Below are 14332 nucleotides of genomic sequence, written 5' to 3'. Positions count from 1 at the left end.
TTTTCTTTATTATAAATACATGAATTGTAAAGCAAATAATTCATACAATTATCAATAATATATCATAATTTTCTACAAAAGGATTATACTCCAATGTTATTTATTATATAATCTTCCTACCCTTAAAGAAGAGAGCATGAGGGGTTCGAGACCCGGACAGAGCAAAATGAGGGTAAAAACAAAAATCCAATTGGGTTGAGAAAAACACCTATAAGGGGGGAATTACACCCTCATTATTCAGTACCGGTGGGATTGCAGATGAATTATGGGGGTGTTAGGCCAATTATATACCACCGTCACCGTCGTCGACAAAAAAAGAAGTTAATATACCACTGCTATATCCATAAATATTTCAGTACTCAAGCATACATATATAGACTGATTAAGGACGATAGTCCTGCTCTGCAACTTTAAATGAAATGGAGTTGGATTTGAAAAGCAAAACAAGTTTTTGTCATTCGTACAGTGAACTCACTAATAGCTTTACAGTAAATAATTTTGGATTGTTAGAACAGTATCACAAGACTTGAATACATTCCATTTTCTTTGGTAGATTCATAAATTAGTAGTAATAAGACATAATTATTCTTTCTGAAAACATTAAACACAGCAATTTTACCTTTAAACATATATCTTTAAAAGACTCTTAGGATGATAGTCTTCCATTACTTCTCATTCAATAAATATTTATTTCCCTCCATGTTAGATTATCAAACCCTGTCATCCTCAACAAGTTTCCAACTAACTTTCAAAGTGAAGTTATGTACCAGATGAATATGCCTCATTCCATTTCATGTGCACTTGAATGCTTCACACTGACATACCAGAAATTATTATTATTTTTTTATAAAAAAAATAATAAAATAAAACACCCACCACCCCGAAATCGAAGCAATTTGTATAAATATGTGTAATATGCAAACAGACACATATAATTGATGATCATGGTTACAAATTATAAAGTCCAAACCTTTTTTTCTTCAAAAAAATTCTAGCATTATGCTTAATTTCTTGCGAGCATAATCTAAGCAAAGATCGTATCAACGGATTAAATTACTCGGGAATTTTCTTGAACTAGGAACTGATCAGTAATGGTGGTTGGCTCTAGGCCCACAAATTTGATTTATCTAACTATTCCATTATTCTGTCCCTTTTATTTCTTTGCTGTCGATTTCAGATTTCATTTTCCATGGCAGTACAGTACAGATATTCAATCTTCTAAATGCATGCAACCAAAACACAAGGCACTAATTGATAATTTTTCATACTGACATATTAGTGAAATGTATTCCGTTTACTCAAATTAGTAATAATCAATTAAATGTCGATATCATATGGTATAAATTTTCACGACACAAAAATCAGCCCACGTTAATTTGGACATATATATAAACACATATATCAGTGTGACAGTGCGTCATGTCTAAGGTAGGGACCTTGGTCTATTCTAAAACATTGAGAAACCATAATGCAATGGACAAACACAAAATAGAATACATCATCATAAAATGTGATTGATTGCTTCTCTAGATATATCTCTCTCTCCACAGGAAAGATGGACAGGCTTTTCATCTGAGAATTAGGGCAAATATATACAATCAGAGTGTTCTTTTTATCACCTTTCTATGGAAAGGAAACTGGCTGGCTACCATGACCACAGATCCAGTCCCATTGCATTGCGCACGAACACACAGACACATAGTGCAAGTACCATTTAAGTGCATCGAACATACAACATATTATCATGTAGCTTATCAAGAATAAAGTCTTTTTTTTTTTTTTTTTTTTTCAAAAATTAGAATAAATTCCTATTATATATATATATATATATATATATATATATATATATCTTGCTTTGCAATTCAAGGAAAAAAAAAAAAAAAAAATCTGGTTGCAAATAGCTATCTTGATACAAGATCAGGCTGGAAGAACAATTTTCATTCTAGGAGTCGAAGCGCGCGCGCGCGCGCGCACGCACATATATATATCTCCTACTCCTTTCAAATGATCAAAATGTTGAGGGTTCGAGTTCCAAGATGGACAATGGGTTAGTGTGAAACTTACCAATCAAAAAAAGAAAAATTATTGTATAAAGAATGAGTCCACTTGCATTAGAACTCCACTTGAAATTTGAAAAGGTTACAGATGGAGCTTTCAACAAAACAACGTGTATATATATATATATATATATATATATATGTATGTATGTATGATATGTTTACATACTCCTAGACAGCTAGCCATGTTGGTTATCAAACAAAAGCAAAGACAGCAACAAATGCCCTAAAAGAATACCATATTGTGTGGAAATTGATCAAGAATATGATTCATCAAGAATGAACCATTTATAAAAGTGCCCATATATATTTGAAAGTTGTTACGGTATGTGTTGGCTCCTCCATCTTAGAATTGTTGGAGCAATTTCTTTAATGGAACCTTAGACACAGGTGCAGTATATAGCCTCATATATATGCATGAGTGTTGTGTACAAATCAGAAAGTCAACACAGGCGCACACACACACACATAAGCACATATTTTTCTTAATTTCCAAATATTTCTTTAGATCAGACAAAACTAAATCTATGGAGTCATGTTTGTGTAATGTATTTCAGTGTTGTGTGAGGGAGCTAGAGAGGTTTTGTCACTTCGAATTTGTTAAACCTATCTACCCGAAGAGCCACCAAAATAAATGCAAGCTTCCATGCAAATATATTAGTCTCTTTCTTAAACCCAAAGCATGTATGATATATATGTAGGCCTTGTAAACATGAATAAACAACAGTTTTAACTGAATATTGGTACTAATCAATCCCACAGGTATATAGTACTTCCCAAATACCGGTCAATATCAGTTCCTTCGCCAAACCCTAATGGAATGTACATAATCACACCAGAATGAGATGTTAAACCAGCTCAAATTTGAAGCAATCAACATATATATGTAAGCCAGTTTTGCAAATGCTATATAGATGTATGTAGTAGAAAAATAAATAATCAAGCTATACTTCACCGTGGAGAAACGAAAGAAGACTTTCATCTCCAAGTTTAACTCGGACATAGCTCCCTTCTTTTGAAATGCAAAGCAATATCAAATCAAAATACCAACAAACATTTAGCTCTCTTCGAAAAGGAGGTAATTAATATATTGCCACACCTTTTGGTACGGCTACTTTGTTACGACTTCACACCAATCACTAGCCTGCCTTCGACTTTCTGATCCTCAAACGGAAGGCAAGTAATTTGAGCTAAAAATAATATGGAGTAATTTTTTCGAAAGTTCAAGCAAACGTGCACACCCATGAATAATATAACTACTTGTGTCATGCATGCTGATCATCTCCTCCATGTTGCACATTAGACCTGGAAGCGCCACCACTGGGAAGATGCCTAAATTCATTGACCGCAGCAAGCATACCCAATTGTCCATCGGAAACCGCACCGCCACCACCAGTGCCTGAACCCAACTGTTGGCTAGGCAATAGAGCCATTGGGGTAGCAAAATTCATAAAATGTAACCCACTAGACACAGACCCTCTATGCAAATTAGTGCTACCGACAGAAGGTAATGCCCATATGGGGTCAGTACCACCCATCACCTGCTTACCCCGATTCGCGGCGGCCCACAAGGCGGCTGCCACCGGCATCTGACCGTGACTCACCGGAACTAAACCCGAGCTAGACTGCATCATATAGCTTCCCATATGATACTGCGACGGCAAATCTTGCTTAGCTTCTGAAATGGCACTCACATTATTAGCAGTACTCGGGAAATTCAAATTCGAATTCTCCGTAGAAAATTCAGCTCCTGGAAACGAAATTCTCCGATGAGACTCCTCATTACTCCGTTCTGTGAACTGGGTTAACGCGAAATTCGGATTAAAATGAGAAGTCCTTAGAAAGTGTGAAGGAGCTGAGATAGTTGAGCCAGAGCTCCGGAGTGATATATTAAGGGAAGTGAAATTAGCCGGGATAGTTCCAGTTCCGGTGGCGGCGATCACTGATGGCTCCGCCTGTTGGAGCAGCCACTCGATGGTTTCTCCATCAGTCTTGTGGCCTAATTCTCTTGTCAGCTGGAACACCCTAGCGGCGCAGATGGCCGGCATGCGGATCCGGCGGCCTCGGCCATCCACTTTAGTATGTCTGTCCTTGGCTGTTGCCCTCTTGGGTGTGGGTTTCTTGGGTGGCTCGGAGCCGGCAGTGGTGGCGACTTGATGAGCTGGGTCTGATCGGTTCGTGCTCGTTTCGCCGGAAATGAAGAGAGATGGATAGCTGGAGCTTGAACATGGTGGTTCGTCTTCTTCGTCTTCTTCTTTTTTGTCTAGGAACTGTAATGGAAAAATTGGGTGGCGCATAATATTATCTTCTTCCATGATCATATATGAAACTTTTTTCTTTTTTAAGCTAGTACATCTGTAGATGACCCTCAATTTGATTCCATGTGGGTCTCTCTTCTTTTTCTCTCTCTAAGCTGATGGGAGCTGTGTTTTCACTCTTAAGAGAGAGATAGAGGAGATAAGGAATGGGGAGGAAGCTTTAAGCCTTTAAGCAACAAACACAATGAGTGGGAATGATACACAGGTGAGGTGGGCTATGACAAAAGCAATGTTCTTTAAACTCTATTTGGTTACAAAGAAAACTATGTTGAAAGTGTAAGAAAATTAATGAGAAAATTCCATCGACAATGGACACCAACAGCTGTTGGCTAATATTGAGAATGAGAGAAAATGGATGCTTTTTATTGAAGGTGAAGGACTTGCCAGGACTTGGTTAGGATAAAAAAAATAACTAGGTTAAATACAAGTGTCAAATCTCATAAATGATCAAAGTAATAAAGGTGAAACGGTATATTTGTATATAATTTGCTTAAATTTTATGAAGGTCAGTGTAATTTACTCTATATTTGCGGTGGTAACTTATTCCCACCACTAGAGTGCATCTCCGACAAACTTGAAGGTAGCAAACATCTGTTTCTCAACATCCGTGCACTCAACCATACAAAAATGACAATGAAAACACTCTTTTATGAAATTTACAAGTCTTGGTTCAGTTTTTTTTTTTAAACAATTATGTGTTCTGTGAGAATTGAAAATTAGAAAAATGTATAAAAATTTGTTTGGTTTACAGTTTCTAAAAATTATTATTTTTTAAAAGTCATTTAAGAAAAAGAAGGGCTTGTTTGGGTTTGTCACTCAAAATTAATTTTCAAGAATTTAAAAAATAAAAAATTATTTTTAGAGAATTAAAAAAGACAATTTTATAAGAATAAGCCATTGTTTAACTGAGTTTTCATAAAATAGTTTTTAAAAATTGTCGACTAAGCAGATTTTTGTACAGTTTGTTTTTGTTTTTAATTTTCAAAAAATAAAAAACTATTATCAGAAAACTAAACCAATCAAACATCTTTAATTGGTTCTCTCAAAATGGTTTTCTATTTCGATGTTCAAGAACCGTTTTTTTGAAAACTTAAGCAAGTAGATTTTTTATTTTTATTTTTATTTTATTTTATTTTATTATTATTATTTTTTAACATGAAAATTATGTGAGAAAATAAATAGTTACTTGAAACTTGTTTTTCTTAGATTTTATCTTTTTATATTTCCAAATTTTTAAAGAATTTCTTGTACTTTTGATATTTTTTCGTCTAATTAGTAAACAAAGTGTTATCATCCAACAATTATGAATATCTATTTCATGCAACTACCCAATATGTTGTGGTTTCATAGGTAACTAAAATGGTGATATGGCATTTTCTTAAAAACGACTAAGCAGATTTTTATATAGTTTTTTTATTTTATTTCAGCTTTCAAAAAATAGAAAATTATTCTAAGAAAACTGAACTAATCAAACATCTTTTATTGGTTCTCTCAAAATAGTTTTCTATTTCCGTGTTAAAGAATCAAATTTTTTTTTTTTTACATTAAAATTATGTGAGAAAATAAATATATAGTTACTAAAAACTTATTTTTCTTAGATTTTTTCTTTTTATATTTCCAAATTCTAAAGAATTTCTTGTACTTTTGATAATTTTTCGTCTAATTAGTAAACCAAAAGTTATAATAAAGAATTTGGATCCTCACCAGTAATTTCTCTCTTCAAGATATCATCCAACAATTATGATATGGAACTATTTCATGCAACTACCCAATATGTTGCGGTTTCATAGGTAACTAAAATGGTGATATGGCATTTACATAACCACAAAATATTAAATGTGTACCACCAATCGTAAAAACTCCTGTCTTTCTTTTATGATAGAGAAATTGAAGAGGTTTTTTTTTTTTTTTTTTTTTTTTTTTTTTTTTTAAATGACATGTTTTTATTAGTCCTACATATATAGTTTGTACTTTGGATGGTATTATATACTTTCTCATTCATAATAACTGGATTATAGTTTAGAGATGCTTGGATAGAAAAATTAATGGAGAGGTCCAAAAAATAGGCTTTTTGTAAGGGCTTGATTGTAATTTTGTGTTCTTGATTTTAATATTGGGTCCTTTTATTGTGGTTGGACAGTCCCTCATTCAGACTCCACGTGCAGTGTTCTTATCATTCAATCCAGAAAGACAGTGGTGGCCAAGAGGTGGGACCCATTACCAAAGTCAAAAAAATCTGAAAAACGGGTAAAGTAAAGATAATCAAGTGGCTCCCATCACATTCAATCAAATAATTTAGCCTTTGCCTTTAGTCTTCAATCTTGATTCTTGAACGATGGTTGAGAACATAAGTCTTTATTTTTTAACAATTTCCTTCAATTAGGTTAAAATTTCCTAAAGTATGTTGATTCTCAAATAAATTTAAGGAATTCTTTTAGGCTATCTTTGTGTGGGTATGCTTATACTCCATTTTTCATTGAATCCAAAAACTTTTACCTAATTATAGAGTGACAAAAATAATGAGGTAAAGAATTAAGCATTACATAATCTGACAAACATTTCATTCCATAATTAGAAAGAGATCTTTTTTGAAAGGTTTAAAATGAAAAGATCTTCCAACCCAGCTTTCTTCACCCCCAATTTCTTGGTTTCATTGTTCCTTCTTACCAAACAAACCCCAAAAATGCAACAATATGAAGCAAGGGTAAAAATGTAAAACACTTGTTGCGATGCTTTTCTTCTTCTTTTTCGTTGTGTGCGTATCTTCCTTTATATTAATTAATTTTGCTCTCAGTGTTGTAGACATCGTTAGACACTCGTCTAGGTGATTGATTGAAAACTAATCACTAACACCCGAGATACTCTTGTGATTGATTTTCAACGACTCACTAGGACAAGTGCCCATCAAAAGTCACAATATGCAAAGTTTGTTATTGCACCCAAAGTTTGTTATTGCACCCAACAATTTAATGGTCATGTACATATTTCACATCCATTGTCTCATAAATCAGCACCATTAAGTGAATTCTATAATCTATCTTGTATTTGCATCTCCTAAAGCATCATCCACCCCCTTCTTCCTTAATAAAATCATTTTGATGACAAATTTCAGACAATAAATTTTGGTGCAACAGTAAAGCTGATTCATTGTAATTTGGAAGTCATAATTTCAAAGAATAAAAAGTCTCTCTGCATACAAAGATAAGATTATGCACTCTTATCCTCTAATAATTTCACAATGACAGAAATTTCCTGTAATATTAACTAATCGTAAATGACGAATCCCAATGAACAGAATCCAAATCCTAAATGTCAAGTCCAAGATATTAGGATAGAAGTTGCAGTGTCAGGATCCACCTCTCATTTGCCCCAATTTGATAATTTGTTCATCTCAAAAAAATATGATAGAAGTTGCAGTGTTAGGATCCACCTCTCATGTGCCCCAATTTAATAATTTGTTCATCTCAAAAAAAATGATTAGTGTGAGGATAACATTTCAGTAACAAAGGTACTTAACTATAGTGAAACATGTTTAATCATCTGTATTTGGCATTTATAGGCCTAGAACTTGATTATGACTATCTCCAAAAGACTCTCTATATATAAAACGTTTGATTAAGTTTGATTTGTACTAAACTTGATTTAGATGATAGTTAGTTATGTCAATCCCTACCTACACATAGATATATAGTAGCATAAATGAAGATGTACTTTTTCTCATTTCCTTTTCTATCCTCGGACATGATTCTCAATGATAGAACCAATGATGTGAAGGTTTGCATTTATCCAATGCACCAGGCCAAAGACACAATCACGTCCACCAGTACCCTAACAACACTAGTACTCACTATTATTGTGCAAGAAACAACTACAACCATATAATATTATTAATGCCCGAGATATATATATATATACACACACATATTTATGGCGTATTTATTTCGTCATTATTTGATCCACGAGAGTTGGGATTGAACACATAACCACCGGTTCATGGTTCATGTGAACCATGCACAATAATGGCGATACTTTTGTGTTTCTAATAGAGGGAGAAACTGATTTTAGCTACGGAAAATTTCGTCGCAAATTATACAAATTTTGTAGCAAAAGGTGTTATGACTTTGCTCTGTGTGTGTTAGTTTTGATAATTCAATGCCTCTTTTAAGTGCTAGTCCTAAAATTGTGACAGCGAATATGAGATTGAAAATAAAGTATGCCCTTTCACATTCAAGCAAAGAAAAATTGATAAGGAAAAATTGCAGAAAAATCTATTCCATCAATTAATAAAAAGATAGCATTATTCTTATTAACCCTTCAACCTATGAAAAAAGTTGCATGTAAGGTAATTTTGTCAACAGACCGTTAATGATTATGTGAAATGATTTTTGTACCCTTATATAATGAAAAAAAAAAAATTATATAAATCTCCTTCAACTATTGGAAAAACTTGTAAATATTTTCATAAAACATATGACGGGACACCCATCCCGGGTGTTTTGTGTTTTAGTAATTTTAGAGGGGGCAGTTGTTCCCCTCATCTGTTTGTAGGTATGGAACTTGAACAAAGGTACCCATTTGAAAAGCTGTGTGCTTTACAAATTAAATCACCGAGTAAAGTACGTATAAATTTATGTGTAAAATGTGTCTATTGATGCGTAACTTTGGCCAAGTCAATATTATATTCTCGCACTGAAGCTACCAACTAGCTTGGTAACTAAAAGAATCTCTAAACAGCCGAACTTAGAATATAAGAAAAATGATTTATTCAATCGAGTAGCCTTACAGATTCCTCTAATCGAAGATTTCTCGACTATTGATTATTTTTATTGGACCCGTGTGAATAGCAAAAAAAAAGCATCTGACGACTCATAGATCTTAGATCTGTGAATTTGGCTAGACTACTTGATCAGAGTATATATCACTATTCTAGAATATAATCCTTCCTTCGTGAAACTTGAATATGTTACCCAGAATAAATAAATAAATAATAAATGTCATTACTTTGTATCTTAGGGAAAAACATACAATACCCGACTATTAAATACCTTGGTCAATCAAAACATCATATTTTCGCCTAATAATAAAAAAAATATAGTATTTTAATTGAACAAAATTATTCAGTAACCACTAGTCTGAGATACCCAATAACTTCTCATAATAATCAGTAGTACTCCCATATCAAATTATCTAATGATAATGATAGCTTCCTATACCATTCAAATAACCAACAGCCATATGAATGCAGTAGTGAAGCAAATTAAATTTTCCATCAGAAATTTGCCATTGCATATACAAATTAATGATCCTAGTTTTTTTTATTTATTTTTATTTTTATTTTTGAAATCATCTCTATGAATGGATTAAAAACCCATGTTATAATAAATTTAGAGTGTCCAAATCATTGAAAACGAACCAACCTCACAACTTTGCTGTAGGCAATTCCTTGACAATGACTATCTTATTTGTTTGGAACTCATATAAGTATTGATTGGGACCATTCATTTTATGTATATGTGCCAAGTGTGAGGCTAGCTAGCTAAGACATGAATTGACCTTTCTTCTTTTACAACACACATATTTCACCTCTTCATGTCGGCCAAATTTGAAACTTAGTTTAAGAATATGCTTGCATAGATATATACTAGCCGGCCATTTCTTAATTTTCAAGCAATGCAATAACCAAAAAAATAAAAATAAAAAATTTAAATTTCATTATTTATATATTCTGCATCACAATACCAATAATATTTATCATTCCATTGATAAAATGAGTCGAAATCTACTACAGTTTGATTCATTTAAAATTTGATAAATATAAGAGTTAGGAAAAAGGAAGAAAAAATGAGGCCACAGAATAATCGATTTCAACCATTCATACTGGCCATTTATTAGGTCTTTTTGCAAAAGTTTAAAATAAACTATGACCCAACTCTTAGTTTCTTTCTTACTTTCTGAGTCTAAATAAAAAGAGGAATTATTAAATGGTTTCGTCAGTTTCGAGACAATCACCAATTAAGTAATTGCCTCAAAAATACGTAAAGTTTGATTAATGGTGATTAGTCTCAAAACATGTAATAATTTTTGGAATAAATAGGTTTTTGTTGATAGGACATGATACGAGGATTTTGCCTTTTCACGAGTGTACCCAACGAGAAGGCAAAGCAAAAGCCAGAGTACTAAGCTGAACTGAGTGAGGGCTAAAGTAACTTAGTCAATTGCTTCAATCAATTAATATAGAGGAATCAAAGTTATGGTGCCAGTGGGACCACTGTCCAGCTCATCAATGAGATGTCATCCTCCAGCCCCTCTGTCAAAGTTGGTGGGTAGGTTGACAATGCCACTTCAGACTTAGGCATTTGGCGCGCTCTGTTTGATCATTCAATGGCTTGACAGAAGTATAACAATCCAGTTGTATCGTAACCTTATCCAGTTATAACCATTTGGCAAGACAAACGAAATCCAGTTATAACCAGTTCACGAACCTCATACAAAAAATGATATTATTTTTATTTGAAGTGAAGATATATTGATTAAACTTTTATTTTTCATATCCAAATCATTATTGTTATATAGTTTTGGCTATGATTTGATGTAAGTGATTTGGCTACCAAGCAATGTAGAGAGATGCTACATTCTAGACTCTGTCTTAATCACAGTGTGATGTGTGTTAACATCACCCCATACATGTACATTAAGGTTCTGAAATGTTGATTTTGACAAAACTGGCTAGTACAAACTATAATCGTCATAATTGAAACAAAACTGTTCTGAAAATAACACTTGCAGATCAATATGTCACCCGAAAACGATTAAGATAAAGCTTTGGTTAATGGTGATTGGGTGAGAGAGTTGGATTATACTGAGGACTCCATCTATCATTTTCACTTTTCATTGGCAGACACAAGATTTTATTTGGCACAACGTACTTGTTAAAAAAAAAAAGAAGAAATTAATAAATATGATAATATAATTTTTTTAAAATAAAAAAGGCAAAGAAGACAAAATAGTTATAAAATAATATGCTAAATAAATACCGTAAAAAAATATAGTTACATATATAAGAATCAAAATATTAATTAATAATATTTTAATTAAATACAATCACAAATGTCATCGATAAAAAGAAATAAGTTTAAAAAAATAGAAAAATACATAATTATACATAAGTGAAAAAAGAAATTTTCTGAAAAAGGAAACAAAAATTAGAAAAGGAAAAATATATTGTATACTTGAAGAAGGATATATGTAATTTTTTTTTTTCAAAAGGAAATTAAAAGAATTTGAAAATTTGAGGGGGGGCACTATTTAAAATTACCATGTAAGTATACATATATACCAAAAATATGTACCTATGTATAGTAGGTTGGAGTAAAGTAAGGAGGGACACGTGCCCTCTCTGGGCCTTAATTGGCTCCGCCCTGCTTTTCATACGTATAAATCATAATTGAAGCAACCTGCTCTAAAAAGAATTACCATTGCATAGTAGTCACCTCCGAGATTGCACGGCGACAAGCCAGTATTGAGCCTCCTCCGAGATTGCACGGCGACAAGCAAGTATTGAGCCTTTGCAGAGAGAGAGAGAGAGAATACATTGGATGTGGTGTGATAGCCCAGTGATGGGGCATGTGTCGTTTGTGGCCAAAGGTTCAAGTTCGAATCTCCACTCCATCAGTCAATTACTTTAACTTCCAAAAAATAGAGAGTACGTTGTGTAAAGCATAATAGTAAAGAAGATGAGTGAAGAGAAATTGCAAATAATGACAAACCGATTTAGTGAGAAACTAGTTGAAGCTAACTTGTTTCTTCTTTCTTTGCTAAGAGAAACTATTTCTCTTAGGCTTGCATTGGGTTACCTCAACCCTTGGTCACACCAACCCTTTGTTGTAAATATAGGAAGTGTTCAATACAAGAATATCTCTCAAAAGATTGATTTTCAAATCAAAACTCACAAGACTAGAGTAATAAATTAATCAAATGAAGCTCAAATCTAAACATGAATGATAGAATTGAATGCTTAAATGAAGGCTCTTGAATGCTCTTTAATGATCTCTCAAAGATATGTATATGATACATAAATGTGCAGCCATTAAGAAGAGTAGATTATAGATGTTAGAAGGAAGGTAGAGAGCATTAAATGCAGATATAGTCGTTTGATTCAAATCTGACTATGTGTTGGCCGGTTGACGATACACTTTCAGTCGGCTGACAGCTTTCTTCGGTTGGCTGAAACGATAATTTCAAGAACCCATATCTCTGTTTTGCCTATCAGTCGGTTGGCATATGTTATACTAGAATCATCAGTCGGCTGACCCTTTTTATAAAGCTATATTAATGTCTTTTAATTGTGCTTGGCCTTTTTTGGCATCAGTTATCAATGTCTAGAGAATATATGAGGGCCAAAACTTGTTCTATAAATCAACTACAATTATATGACGATGATGCATGATCCTAGATAGAAATGAGCTTCAATGAATTCATAAATTACTTTGATATTGAATTTTAAAGCACTCACCAAACCTATCTACCCCTTTGTTGAAACACCGGCTTTGATCATTTATCTTCTTGGTAATACTTCTTTTAATGTCGAATTGACTTCTCCATCTTGAGGACCAAATGTCTTGAATTGCTTTTGAGCTATTCGTTTCGTCTTTTAAATTCTTCTTCGATCTTTGGAATACATCGAGTATTGCTTGACTTTGACTTGCCTTTGATTTCTTCTTGAATTAAGACTTGAAATTTATCGAACCTATCACAAGTACTCAATGAAGGCATTAGTCCATAAAACATCATTAATGGTTTGTAATCATCAAAATTACTAAATTGCTCGTTGGATGAAACCATGAGGCCAACCATCTCCCCCTTTTTTTTATAATGACAAAACATTGATGTTTTTCGTAAAGCCTATGGAGTTTACATTTGAAAAATGCTCCCCCCATCATTGTGCACAAAATAAATATATGACATATCTTGACAATTTTAAGAGTAGTCAATTTAGTCCTATATACACATACATTCATTTTAGATAAGGTAAAATGCATCAAAAAAAAAAAAAAAAAAAAAAAAAACCTACAACTAACCCCCTGAACTACTAAAGTTGTAGAAAACCCTCTAAATTATACAAATTTGTTGTAGATCACCCCATTCGTCCAAGGTCTAGTGAGATTTGACAGTTAAAATTAGTTACTTCATTTTAAATGACCATAGTACCCTTAAAAGCATGAAAGGACAATAATACCCTTAATTATGTATATACTCTTTTTAAAGCTTTACAAACCCCACCATCAACGGTGTAAACCATTGTATCAATTGTTTTACAATTCAACTCCAATTGCCATTCAGTTCGCATTTATGTGATGTTGTATTGGGTATTGACTTGGCTGAGTTGAAGAACCAAAACAGAGTTAAAAGAAAACCCAAAAATGGTGAATGTACCAGCAAAACAGAGTCCCCAAAATCAAAAGAGGCATGGTGAAAAATCTGACAACGTATTAAACCCTCGATTCAGATTCAGATTCATGGCTGCAATGCCAAGCCTAACTACCACCGGGTGTTTAATTGCCACCGCCTCCCCACTCTTACCACAATAACCATCACCGCCCCTCACGTTGTATACTCTTGGAAATTCAAATAATTTATGCTAAATTAGACCACACACATCGTGAAACCCAATTAAAACCACAAATTGCCACCACACAATCTCCATCACCTAGTGTAACACACAAATTCATTGCCACCATCCAAACCCACCCTACAACTAGACCCAAAGCAATAGAAACTCTTAGACCATTCCACCACCATCATCACTACCAAATCAAACCATCACAATCATCGCGGACACCTTGTAGAGCCCTAATCAAAGCTAACATATAATACTCCAATATTTTAAAGGAATTATTTATTGGTATTAATTGCTTTTATTTTATTTTAAATGATTTGTTTGATTTAATTGGGTGTTTT

General features: G+C 33.2%; 1 protein-coding gene across 1 annotated transcript; it reads right to left on the bottom strand.

Moving 5' to 3' along the window:
* Nucleotides 1-2938: 2938 nt before the first annotated feature.
* LOC132302895 (transcription factor TCP15-like) lies at nucleotides 2939-4717 on the bottom strand. The gene has a single exon (XM_059799887.1). It carries the CDS (start codon nucleotides 4376-4378, stop codon nucleotides 3323-3325), a length of 1056 nt encoding a protein of 351 aa, XP_059655870.1. The 5' UTR covers nucleotides 4379-4717; the 3' UTR covers nucleotides 2939-3322.
* Between the last annotated feature and the right edge of the window lie 9615 nt (nucleotides 4718-14332).

Source organism: Cornus florida, unplaced genomic scaffold (assembly GCF_030987335.1).
Source record: "Cornus florida cultivar Cherokee Brave unplaced genomic scaffold, ASM3098733v1 CherokeeBrave_3.0.0_Hap2_Chr04, whole genome shotgun sequence".
NCBI classification, from domain to species: domain Eukaryota; kingdom Viridiplantae; phylum Streptophyta; class Magnoliopsida; order Cornales; family Cornaceae; genus Cornus; species Cornus florida.
Note: the sequence above shows the minus strand (reverse complement) of the source record. Positions and strands in the feature narration are given on the sequence as shown.

Coding starts and splice junctions, on each gene's coding strand:
- LOC132302895 (XM_059799887.1), bottom strand. CDS start 4,378: ATGATCATGGAAGAAGATAATATTATGCGCCACCCAATTTTTCCATTA.